This window comes from Chrysoperla carnea, chromosome 1 (genome assembly GCF_905475395.1).
Source record: "Chrysoperla carnea chromosome 1, inChrCarn1.1, whole genome shotgun sequence".
NCBI lineage: Eukaryota > Metazoa > Arthropoda > Insecta > Neuroptera > Chrysopidae > Chrysoperla > Chrysoperla carnea.
The window spans coordinates 57,654,911-57,668,951 of record NC_058337.1 but is presented as its reverse complement, the minus strand read 5'-3'; the positions used below and the strand labels follow the sequence as shown (position 1 = coordinate 57,668,951).

General features: G+C 30.1%; 1 protein-coding gene across 1 annotated transcript in view; it reads left to right on the top strand.

Annotated features, from left to right (window-relative positions):
• The first annotated feature begins 342 nt into the window (after nucleotides 1–342).
• LOC123305999 (pyrokinin-1 receptor-like) overlaps nucleotides 343–14,041 on the top strand; it is a 125,953-nt gene continuing 112,254 nt past the window's right edge. Inside the window, exon 1 of the mRNA XM_044887863.1 lies at nucleotides 343–1,231. Within this exon, the coding sequence (XP_044743798.1) occupies nucleotides 403–1,231 (829 nt within the window). The 5' untranslated portion in view covers nucleotides 343–402. The remainder of the gene's footprint in view (nucleotides 1,232–14,041) is intronic.

The following is a 14,041-nucleotide window of genomic DNA, read 5'->3' as shown; positions in this document are numbered from 1 at the left end:
AAGCTGATCAAGACAAAAAGCTATGATCGAAAACGGTGAGGCCAGGTAAAAAATGTCAGGAATCAAAAAATACTGGGAATTATCCATAATAGTAGTTTAAAAATGTTAAATAAAGAGATTAGGGTGACCCGTAGCAGGGTACTTCTGTCTCACCCTATGCGACAAAAGTAATAATATTCAAATTTTCTATACGATATGTAAAAATTCTATTTTTCACCGAATATTACATTAATTTTGATATTTTTGTTTCAGACTACAAATATAAAGTTCAACGATTACATCCAACAGAAAATTTACTTCAAAAAAATGGATTTACCAAATGATATTGGTGGCATCGTTGAAACCACAAGTCCCACTAATGAAGACGTCTTTATTGAGCCTATATCAACCGTTACAGATCGTATGATCGATATCTTAGTAACAAATAGCGTATCAATCGAAACATATTACCCACAAATGGGTCCAAAACGTGATCCACTTTATGTGGTAATTCCCATAACAATTGTGTATTTGTTAATATTTCTAACGGGTATTATCGGGAATGTTAGTACATGCATCGTTATCGGTCGTAATAAAACAATGCATACGGCCACAAATTACTATTTATTCAGTTTAGCCGTATCGGATTTGTTACTTTTAGTGACAGGACTGCCACAAGAAGTATATTATTTATGGTCACGTTATCCGTATGTGTTCGGTGAAGCATTTTGTATTGGCCGTGGTTTGGCAGCAGAAACTTCAGCAAATGCTACAGTACTTACAATAACAGCATTCACAATTGAACGATATGTTGCGATATGTCGACCTTTTTTGTCTCATACCATGTCAAAATTGTCACGTGCTGTCAAATTGATTTTGTTGGTATGGTTTTTATCTTTGTTGGTAGCTATTCCACAGGCATTACAATTTGGTGTTGTGGCTGTGCATCCCAAACATAAGGAATTGGTTTTGTGTTCAGTGAAACATATTATTATAAAACATTCGTTCGAATTACATACGTTATTTTTATTTATTTTACCAATGACTTTAATCACAATTTTGTATATTCTGATTGGTTTACGGCTACGACATTCGAATATGATGAAAAAAGAATCCAGTGCATCAACAATGTCTGCTACATCGAATGCAATTGGTGGTGCAGCAAATGTGACATTAATGACGCGTAGTAATTCAAAACCGTTTTGTCGATCGCATCAAGGACAATCTTCACGCCGTGTACTGAAAATGTTGGGTAAGTTTTTTATTTGATATTTATTTAAAAAAAGTATGTTTAGCAATTCTCTTTAGTCGTTGAAGGCATTTCCATTGAAAGACATTATTATAGGTATTCCAAATTGGACTGCATACTTACCCTTTATGTATTAATTTATTCAGGGTCGGATTAACAAGTAGGTAGAATAGGCAGTTGCCTGGGGGCCCCGAAAAATGAAAAAGACTTCTAAAATTTTCTTACAAACATAAAATTCTAGAGAGTGATTGAAAAATATAATCAGAACCGAAAATAAATTTTACTCAAATAAATTAAACTCAATTGACTGCATTCAAAAGGCGACGACCGACGAACTAGACAAGGTTCCAAAAAGGACATTTCCTACACCTGATGCACAAAAAACTCATAGTCCTTTGTATAAGATTCTAATGGAAGATCAATTAGCCGATATATTTCCTAACACAGAAATAGCTCTTCGGATCTTTTTAACATTAATGATCACAAATTGATCTGCCGAACGATCCTTCTCGCAATTAAAAAGAATCAAAGCTGAAAGAGCTACAACGCGACTCGAGATTTTAGGTATACTTTGCATTGAGTCAAATTTATTGAACAAAATCGATATTGATGATATAATTGATGAATTTGCCGAAAACAAATGTAGAAAACAACATGTTTAAAATGTAGATAGCAATTTTATTGATATTAAAATTTTTATGAAAGGTATAAGTTTGTATTTTTTAATGGAAAAAAGGAGGTAACAGACGTGAAAAAAGGGCCCCCAAATTGATGGTTGCCTAGGGCCCCGTTGAGGGTTAATCCGACCCTGAGTTTATTCTATGGCCGTCACTTTTAAAAAGTTAACACTGTCAGTATTTATTTAAGTTATTTTATTATTTGATTTAAAGAAAATTAAGTGAAAAATAAATTTCTCTGCATGTAGTAAATAAACTAAAAAGGTAATGAAGTAAATAAACTAAGGTATAGTTTCTAGTTTTCTTTCTGTGTTCCAACATTTTCTTCAGGGCATTTTAGTCTGTTTAAACCATAACATTTCTTTGGTTGATTCAAGTTTATAATTATGCAGGTTTACTTGAAGAAAGTTTGTTATAAACAAAGTTTGTTATAAACAAAAGTTTGTTATATTACTAAAGTTGACAAATTTCAATATCCTGGGGTATGTTATAAAGAATGATCCATAGCATGGCTAGAAGAGATCGTAAAATATCGAATTATTTTTAATATTAAGAATTATTTGAAATGATGAGGATTTCATTATAGAATTGAAATTAGACCCTATAATTTTTACGTATAGCTTATTGCGTAATCATATGAGTATGTTACATTAAAAAAATATAAATTAGGTGGAAAATTTTATAATTTTTTCGAACGTGTTACTAAAAAAATAATTATCCAAATGTAATGGAGTTTGGCAAGCATTAAAAGGGCATTTTTAAATTTGTAAAAGGCTGCAGACTATAAACATCTTGAAATAAAATTTAGGGATATCCAACTACTTCCTAACATTATGCAACTTACGAATCAAATTATGAACAATTGATTTGACGCACGTGGGAAACGCACACTTTTTTTAGTGAAAACTTACATAATATCTGGTAGATAAGTGAGAGTGTATACTTTTTCGTATGTATGGCGTTCAAATTAAATTTTGCTCGTTCTTTTTTTGAAATCGATTCTGTTATAATTTTTAATGAGTTAAACTCGGTTAGATTGACGTTTAAAGCTCCCTCACTAATGTTATGGAGATTGCGTCTCAGTGAAATGGGGTCATATTGCAGGATTTTGTATATTGCATTTGGAATACCATGCCGCGTCTTATGTGAGTTTTGATCAGGATGCCACGATAGTTTAACCAAGACCCAATTTCAATTAGATATTTGTGTCATCGGCATACAGTTACAAATTGAAATGAAAAATTAGAGACAGCATATAGGATACATACATTAAGAGTTTATTGAAATACAAAAATTATTCGAAATAATTACATAGTACCTATGTTGTATATCATAAAAAAACCATAAAAAATTAATAAAAATTTATTAATGGTTCAAAGCAAGCAAAAAGATTAGGTTGCCTTGATAGTACAATATACGAGCGCAAACTTCTTAATTCTTTCCTAAAACTCCGATTTACTTGCAAATTGGACGGTATTTGTAAGATCTGAAGAAACAAAAGTTATATGATGCCGAGTGGTTCTTTTGCCCAGGTGGTCGTTACTTCCGCTTCTAAGGGCTGCAAAATATATGTTCAAATGACAACAGGAATCTATAGAGGAATTAATTCTGAGAAAATGTATGTAATGCAAGTATCTTTCGAAAAGTCAATTTTTTCCGGGTAATTGGTAATTGAAATTCGCCGTTTTTCGTTTAATTCATACATATACCATGCACTAAAAAAGCACATTGGGCATCAGTTTTTCTCAAATACTGAAAATATGAAAATAAATATGGCTCTACCTGACATCAATTGGCGAGTATGTACATGGTACGTGGTTCGCTTCGCATGTATTGTATAGTCTGAAGCCCGTGCGGCCTGAACTTGAGACTATACAATTACCGGGACATTCGAATTGGTATTTGTGTGGAGATATTTTAAACAATTCTTAAATTAGTGATAAAATTTGTGATAATTTCTGTAACTAAAAAAATACCTAGCAAAGCTCGGCCATCAGTTATCTTATCTTATCTTATATATTTAAACGAGCAATTCTTGTATATATATATATATATATATATATATATATATATATATACAAGATCTTGGAAATGGCTCCAACGATTTTCATGAAAATGAGTATGTAGGGTTTTTTTGGGGCGATAAGTCGATCTAGCTAGGTTTCATTTATCAGAAATGTCGTTTTATCCGTCTTTTCATGAAAAATTCATCAGACATCTATTGGTGTATAACGTAGTTAATGAAATACAATGCAAATTATAACATAACAAAAAGGAGGCGTTTGAGTAGTCTAAAGTGAAAAATATGACTCTTGCTGACATCTATTGGCGAATAACCGAGCGAAGCTCGGTCATCCAGATATTCATATATTATGTAAGCACTAAAACACAATATTAAAATACAATATTCGCTCGGTTATTTATCATTTAATTGTCAATAGAATGGCTTATTCAACTTTGCATTTCAAGTTCAACATGCTCAAAATTACGATTTGATTGGTAAACAAACATTGTTACTTTATAATCTTACAGAAATGAAAATGTTAGATGCTAAATCTTATTGTTCCTTCACAGTACGTCAGTTTACAATCTAACTAGATTTATTACAAATTAACCAACGGTTCTTTCAAAATCCGGTTCCATTACTACATGACATATAAGTCGTATTTTCATTGTGAGTATATTTATAAAAACAAATAATTATATAAAAATAATGACCCATATTTTTTGCTTTTCATCTTGTGTTATTATGCTTTTATTATTTGTAACATATAATAACTTTTTTCATAAACACGTGTGAAGGTTATGTAATGTATGTAATAGACAAATTACACGGCATAAAAATAGTCTCATATTCGTCGATTTGTCGATATATGCATAATTGATATTTACCGGGAGTTTGACTATTCACTTGTTGAATTTTGATCCAAACCATTTGTGAATGTATATAACGTGTTAAAAATTTTTTAAATAGAAAATTTGAAACAAAAGTTGTGTAGGGAGTTTTTGAGTTTTGATTAGGTTATATTGGCTATTCACGAAAGACGCACTTCGACCATAGAGATTATTGTGATGCCATACATGTGTTTTCATCTCCTTTGCCGCTGAAAATTTCATTTATCAGTTCATCAATTAGCTCTTCATGCATATATTCGCACCGTGAGTGAGTTTTATTGGAGGCGTTTCCATGGTAACGATACACTACTTTAATTATAGAATTGTATGGATGCATTTTATCATGTAGTTATAACCGCAAAATAGTATAAAATATATATTTTTTCGTCTGTTCTCTTCTAGCTTCTAAACTAATAATCATAAGTTGGCAAATGAGGTATCGTTACTTTTCAAATATATAGTTATGTATATTGTTATACTTCATCACGAAATTATATCCCCAAAATAGTTTAAATAAAATAAAGTTCAAAAACTAAAAACCCGACGACTACAAAATCACGCTCTTAAAAGTCTGAAAACAAGAAAATATTTTCATCTGAAATTGTTATGATAAGTAAAATCGTCATTTCAGTCGGGGAACCTCTTTTTCGTCCTGTGGAATTCTGTTTAATCTCAGAGGTCCCTCGGTCTGTAATTTTACTTATCATAACAATTTCAGATGAAAATATTTACTTGTTTACATATACTTTTAAGAGCGTGATCTTGCAGTTGTCGGAGTTTTAGTTTTTGAATTTTATTTTTTATAATTTCGAACAAATAGATTTATTGGTTTTGGATTTGAAATATAAAAATTTACCATCTCTTAATCTGTACTACTGTACACCGGCCAATATTACTATATCGATGTTATTTAAGTATTGTAAATATGTATAGGATTTTAACTTCGGGCCATTCTATATATAAACATAATATTTGTATTATATTTTTTCGAGATAGTAATCTAACGTGAAAAATATATTGAGTTATAAAGGGATGAGGTGATTTGTTTATAATATTTAATTTATCTCAAACGTTATTTCGTTATTATTAACAATTCCATATACCCAAACAACAATTTATAAGTAGGCGGAGACAGAAAATCATTTTGCAAACGCATATGGCGTCATTCAAGTATTACGTAAGCAGGCTAAAAGGGGGATATCAATTTTTTTTCTTACTTTTGCTAACTAAAGGGATGGGATGAATGTTATAAATCTTACCTTGGGAAGATAAAAATTATATAAATAATTTAAATTAATATTTGTTTTTTATTTTACAATGGTGTAATTTCGAATTAAAAATTTGTTTAACATTATTTACTTAAAATAAATAAATTTTGTTATATATTAAAAGTTTATAAATTCTTATCTCTAAGGGAGGGTCTAAAATCATTGAAAGTTTGCTTACGTAAAACTTGAATGATCCCCATGATGAAAAAACACCCGATCGAAATTTAGAAAAAAAAACACACATTTTACTTTATTTAGTTATCAGACACATTTTAAGTTATTCAATTATCGGATACAATCATTGGGTTTGGAAAATGCAAGAACTTAATTTGAAATAAATATTTTTATTTTTTAGCAGTAACCTCTCTCTAATCAATTGCGAAAAGCAAACAGAATTTCTTTTTCTGTCGAAATTCCTTACCCTAACAAAAATTTACAATTTTCTTCACAACAAACAGAATTAGTTCATTATAGAGCATTTTCAAATTTGTCTCCAAAACAATCATAAATTATCATCAAATCGAAAAGGCTTGAAGTTTCTAATGATTAATCATAATACGTATAGATAACAAAACCCAATATTAATTTTTATAAAATATAAGGATTATTATTATTCCAAAAAAAAAAAATTTTTTTTAAATTATAAATCCGATTACGTGACAGCAAACACCAATCAGATGTATTTTGAAGGTACTACGTCAAATCATTTGAAAGACTATGTAAGCTTACAAATACAAAAACATGTAACTTAACTTGCAAATACTTTTAAACATGCATATATAAAAAAAAATTTATATGTCTCGGATTGATATCATTCAGGACGCCATTACACTCTACACTGTTTTAGAAGTAAATTTGAATTGGTTTTGTAAAATGCAAAATACATAAGGTAAATAGTTTTTTTTTTATATAAGGTAAATAGTAATACTTTCTTGATGTAAATCAGATACAAATGTAATGTTTAAACCAATTTTTCAAATTTAGGACAAAACCCTATGTTTGTATATATTCACGTGAAAAAAGTGTTTTGGCTAGACTTTGATACCATACCCGATTATTTGCCTGGGAGTTTTTGAGATATGTGAAATTTTTCTCTAGGCTAGGGCATTCTAGGCTCGTAATTGTAGTAGTTATCTAGAAAAAAATTCACATATCTCTAGTTTAATCTACGATAAATGTTTTACGAAATATGAGAGTGGCTAACTAGCTTAAGACTTCCTAAAGATTTTTGTTGATTTTAAAATTTTGCAAAAAAAAAAAATAGATAAAAACACTTCAATAAATTTTACTGGGGCTAGATGAAATGGCTCTGCGAGTTTTAGTAACTTCGAAATAAAATTAAAAATCAAGAAAAAAATTTAAATGATTTGTTTGATGAACTACAAACGTGGGAATATCATGTTTCCATTTCTTTATCACCCCCCCCCCTCCATGTCACATCTTTTAAAACTATACAGTAATCATACCCCTCCCCTAATATGGAAACGTGTTTTATGAACGGCATAGAGACACAACTATCAATATACATAAATTGTCATATATTTAGATAATGAATGCGCAACATACATTTTGGAGACAGAAAACTATTGTATGATAAAAATAAAGTTTTAATATTGAGAAACTTTAATGCTGTACTTTTACTGTTATATGCTATGTTTAAAGAAGTAGTAATTTAAGACGCTTATACGATTTTACAGTGAAAGTCTTTGAAGACTTTTGCATTTAATATGCTCATTTAATGATATACATCTTTTATAGGTTGAATAGAAAATAATATCACTTAATATTGAATATATTGAAGTTTCTTAAGAAGGACTACTTGAGAGGTTGGAAGGGCAAAACCTCAATTTTAACCTGACCGGTTGAGCTTTCGTACACTAAAAGCAGATGTTCTAAGTTTACTTTTAAGAAAAATTACCAACAATATCAACAATAAAAGAGAGTGGGAGCGGGGTAGATTAACATAAAAAATTAATGTCTTAATTATTATTAATTCTTACCTATTATTTTGTTTACTTATTTATAACGAAGTAAAAAGTTTCATTAAAGGTGCATCGCTTCTTTTACAATTAAGGTTGGAGCAATTTAATCGGTCAGTAGAAAAGCCTTGTAGAGTTACTGTGATAGAGAAAATTTCTCAAGCAAAACATGTTGGTTCCAAAGGGGTGTCTTTTAGACATCTTGATTGTGACCTTGAAATTTACGATTATCTAAAAATCACATCGAATTGATTATTGAAGAGATAGAAAATGACTTAGTTAAAAAGTTGTTTGTTCCTTTGGTTAGCCCAAAAAACTGTTCCACTTATGAATTGATACGTGCTGATTCTTTTAATAATTGAATTGTCTTTTAATTTATTACCGCTTTCGTAGTTAGATTTTCGTTTTAGCTTGAGAAGAAAGAATATCAAAACGTTATTTATTTATTAACAAAATATTTGTATTCTTTATCAAAATACTATAAGTTTCTGTATATACATGGATTTTACGTATTAAAATTAAAATTTTTCAAAAAACAAATCATATGTTGCTCGAAATGACCTTTCAAATTGATAATGAAAAAATAACTACGTGTCGAGGTTTAAACATTCACTGTTTCCGATATAAAAAACTAAGCATTTGAATTTCCAGTTCTGGTTTTGTACAAGATCTTGTATACATCCTAATGTCAACAATTGTGACGCGTTACTATCTTCTTTTCCGAAGCTTGAACAAATAAATTCAAAGAACCGATATGTACAGATTTTTCTAAAAATTACTAATAAGGATAGTTAAAATGAATCTCAAAGAGCAAATTCTTGGTATAAGCAGATGCTTATTTTTGCACAAAGACATAGAATAAAAATAACTCGTGACTCGTGAGCAGCAGAGCTCCATTATTAAGGACATACTTTCAATTTGTTAGATGAGGGAGGTTTAAAAGTGGCTCATCCAAAACTGCTAACAAAGGTACATACTTCTAGTCTGTTCATACATCTAAAGCGGACAAGCATGGTAATAGCTTTATCTACATAAAGAATGTTGCCAGAAATCCTATTGTTTCAATGTAAAAGGGACACCTTGTGATTTTGTCGTTCACGTTGTAATTAATATTTAATAAATATAATGTTATTGTATCTGAATTTTCAATAACTCTCCGAATTGAATGAATAATAATAAAGTATTATTCCTTGGGGCTTTTTATTTCTTAAAAATTATTTCATATTTTTTCATTTTGATCACATTTTGATATTCACGACTGTGATTTTGATACAAACAATATATAAGGGGATTGGCTTAGGCGGTAAATAAGGCTGCGTATGCTCTAATAAGTGCCCTAAGTTTAGTTACAGAGCTTTGTTTAACACCTATAGTAATCGAAAAAATAAGGTATATCTACAAGCTCGAAAATTTATTTTTGATATTGTTCAGTAGGTCGGAATACATAGTCATTTATTGGTTAAACAAAAATATTTAACTGTTTGCAACACGAAAACGGGCAATTACATAAAAAAGGTTCTTTCATTTAAAATAGGCCCAACAATAAAATAAATTTTGTAGGCTCCTTGTGTTGTTTAATAAATCCCTGCAACAAATTGTATACCACATATTAGTGCTTACGTAGCTACACTAATTGTTTGAATACCCTGTTTAGACAATGGTGAATATGAGTGCTTACTTTATTTTTATTAAATTGGTCGAAATAACCAACAAATTTATGGTGGCCTGCCGATCTAAATTTTGAAAATTAAAAAATTATAAGTATATTATAGAAAACTTTTTGTTTTCGTTCTTTTCAAAAATTTTTCAAAAAGCTGACTAGTTGAAGCTACTTACAAACTTTCATCTATTTTTTATAGTTATGGAGAGATTGGACACCAAAGTTTTACCCTAATGTGCTCTCTCACGGGAAAACAAAGACGTTTATTTATGTTTCAAACAAAATTTGGTTTTTTTATAAGAAACATTTTTTACAATGAAAAATTTTACACACAAACTTTTTGTTCTCTCTCTAATGGTTTTTCAGGGGGCCAACGGACCCTATACCCAATTTAGTTATGTTGCTCGTTTACGAACTTAAACTCACTTTTTACGGCCTGAGCCCTCTATAATTTCAGGTTGATAACTCGTTTCGTTTTTGAGTATCGTGATCTCGGACGGATATTCAGACAGATGGACAGACGGCCGGACGAGGGAAATGAACTCTTATGAGTTGATTTTATTACGCTTATACCAAAATTTTGTTCGTACCATCAATATTTCGGAACGTTACATGGGACTAAAATTAGTATATCTTGATAAATATTTCATACATACTTACTAGGTATAAAAATGGAAGTAGCTGACATAAGTAAAGTTGGTAAAAAACAATGAATTTTGCGTATGCATCATGGTTTATTTTGAGAATAAAAAAATTAAAAACCGTAATCGTAAGTAATCTGCTTAGAAAGTTCGATGCTCCAAAAACTGTTGTCTGTGAGAAATAGTATCTTAAAGATTAGGATATTAAATCCTCATTTTTGATGCGTTTTCTGTGAAAACAGATTAACCTTTGTTTATTTTTTAACAGATTATTAAATTTTTTTAAATGTCGATTTTTACATATTTTTAATACGGAAGGAAACTGGTTTATCATGTAGTTAAAATTTTTTAATTAAAATTTCAATCATTGAGTCAAAGTTTTATATTAAATGTTTATATATACATACAGGGTGCTTTTTTAAGTTGGCATATGCTTGAAACTCGAAAAATAACTTGCCTTAAACGAAAAATGCTTTGAGCCAAAAATGTTGGGTGTATAGCCGCACATCTTACCCGGACATTAAACTTGATATAGGTCTTAAAGATGAATGAAAAGCTCCTCTACTCCATAACTGGTAATCGATAGATGATCACTTTAAATAAGAAAGTTGTTATTAATTAAAAAAGTAAACATTTTTTATTTAAAACATTTTTCCATAAACCGTACAATTTAGGCAGTAACGGATTGAAAAATTTTACCCAAAATTGTTTTTTCGTACCAAGATTGTTATTTCGTATAATTGTTTGTGTGAAATCTAGGCATTCATCGAAAAAAAATTTCCAATAAATCCAATAAAAGTGGATTGTTAAGCAAGACCATTTTTGTTCAAATTGGATGATCAAAAGCACAAAGCTAGATTTTTACTATCAATTAGCTAGCAGCTATTCGCGTTTTTATAAAGAACAACTTACTACTTTAAAGTGTTCATCTAATGTTTGTCTGTTATGAATCACAGTGAGGTTTTAATTGAACCTGAAAACTTAGATTCGATGCCGGTATAAGATGTGTGCTTTTGAAACTTAATTTTTCTTTTGAAACATTTTTTTCCGTTAAGTTTCGATTTAGGTTTTTGCGTTATGAAGTTTCCAGTTGTTCTAAATATTTTTGAGTTTTTGAGTTTTTGGAAGAAATAAAAACTATCGAGTCTTTAAAATAATCTGTATACAGAGGTCGCTGGATATAGTCATAGCCAATATTACACAAGTGAACACAGTACTGTTTACTTTATAAACTTTGTGAAAAAAATTATTGTATTCACCCCAAAAATCCAAATCAAAGATAAATGATATAGTAAACGAACCTTTTTCTTACGAAAAAAATTGTTTGCTGGGTGTATTGACTTGCAATTTTTTGTATTGGCATCAGAAAATTATCTTAAAAAAAGTCTATATGATTTAAAGCATTTTTGTTTTAACCCCTGCGTTATTGGGGTGAAGGGGGTTTATATCGCAAAGTAAATCAGATAACTCTTAAAATATTTAAAAAAGGTCAAAATGATTAAGTAACCCGAAGTTTAAGACGTTTTTATCAATATATTTATACACATCACCCTCCCCTTCTGGTTCTGAAAGACTCTTAAAATGAAACAGACAATTTTGCAATTTAAAACTTTTAATGACGTATAAGGGGGTTTTTAGGGTCGCTCATCTTGAATTTTTAGTCAAATTGTTTATTTGTTAGCTGCTCCCCTCTTTTAGCCCACATAATTAGACCCCTGAATAAATAATACACCCCCCCCCCTCTTTTAGCTTACATAAGTAGATCTCCGAAATAAAAAATACAATTTTTTTTGCAAATTCAAACTTTTAATGAGGGTGTAGAAATTATCACTTTGACTTAAAATTGATAAAAACTTTGACTTAAAATTGAAAAGATAAATGACCCCATAAATCCCCTTATACGTCATTAAAAGTCTTAATTTGCAAAAAATTTTGTCTTGATTTTAATTCATGTAGATAGGATCTTGGTATTGAACTTGCAGAAGTGTGACAATATTGGTCTTGGTTTTGGAAAAATTGGTAAGACGAAGACCAAGACTGCAAAACCGAGACTAATTTTGCTCATCATTAAAGATTTTTCACAATCGAAATGAAAGTGGGAGAGATTTTAAAATTAAAAGCTTTCCATAGATTTAGATAATCCAAAACTATGAAATAAAGGAGGTTGTAAACGTTTAGGTCATGAATAAAGGCCTATACTTGCACATATTATGTTGATGATTTTTCGAAGATACATGTTTCATCAAATATTAACTACATACAATATGTAATAAATCATTTATTTATAGATTTGCATAACTTAATTGTGAAATTTGTTTAAAACAATTATGTGCATATTAAATGTAATACCTCGCTAATTTTGCCATAAACATGCCATCAAATGGTCCATTTTAACAACAATTAATCTTTGCTACATTAATTATTTTTGAAACATATCTATATAGAGTGTATACATAAATTTTATACTAGCTGTGAACTATCCGCTTTGCTGGGCAACATCCCCACTTGCACCCCTCCCTCCACATTTCCTTGTGTGGGATAACAGTTTTGTAATGTACACGTCTCTCTCGCTCTTTTATTTGATACCCCACTTAGGTATATTAGTAAATATTCGATAATTCCTTCCCACTTTCTCGCTACACCTTTCTACCCTCTGAAGGTTAAAAGTAGATAAAAACAATAGATCTTTGAAGCTGGTTGTATATCGTGTCAATATTTGAGCTTAATCGATGCACAACTTTTTTAGTTTTTGAAGCATATCCCTTTCAATCCCTATTTCAACCCCTTTCTCTACTATAATATGGATGTATTACACATAAAAACCTTCCTCTTGAGTCACTCTATCTATTAAAAAACCGCATCAAAATCCGTTGGGTAGTTTCAAAGATTTAAGCATACAAAGGGACATAGGGACATAGGGACATAAGGACAGAGAAAGCGACTTTGTTTTATACTATGTATTGATATAGAGTGAGAGTATATAGTAGAGAAAGTCTAGTTGAAACATTTACTTCTACTCCGAGCACCGACGAAAAATTTACATTCATATATTAATTTGAACTTCTATATATTACTAGCTTGATACCTGCCCGCTTCATTGGGCTTAAAAGTAAAAACCACCGCTTTATAGCCTCCGTCTCTTTTGATCTCACTTATCAACGTTCCATAACACTTGAAGGGATTGTTTTACGCAGCTAGAAGATATGCACAGTTTTCAATTTTTTAAATTGTAAAGTAGTCATAGGTCATTGAGTATATCAGAAACGGTAGCCATGAATTGTGACATTTACTATTTTAAATTTTACAGAAATCTTTAATTTATGGCTTAAAATGATGATCATAATTGAAGAGCTTAGTGGATGAACATGTTAAGTGAAATTTTTGAGGAAATCGAGATTTTCATGTGGATGAACATGTTATGCTCTCCTTTAAACATGGCATGTTTCCCCTTTTCCCAAACCTTTCAAATAAAGCTATTTTCAGTGGATGAAGTTGTTATGTCTTGCATAACTTGTTATGCAAGTTAAAAACTTTACAGCTGATTATCTCGATTCCACTTAATTGTCTCATAACATCTTCATCCACTAAGCTCTTCAATTCTGCTCCATTTGTGATCATCATTTTGAACCGTAAAAATTAAAGATTTCATGAGCTATAAAGAGTTTTTATTCTAATGTATGAGCAATATTGCTG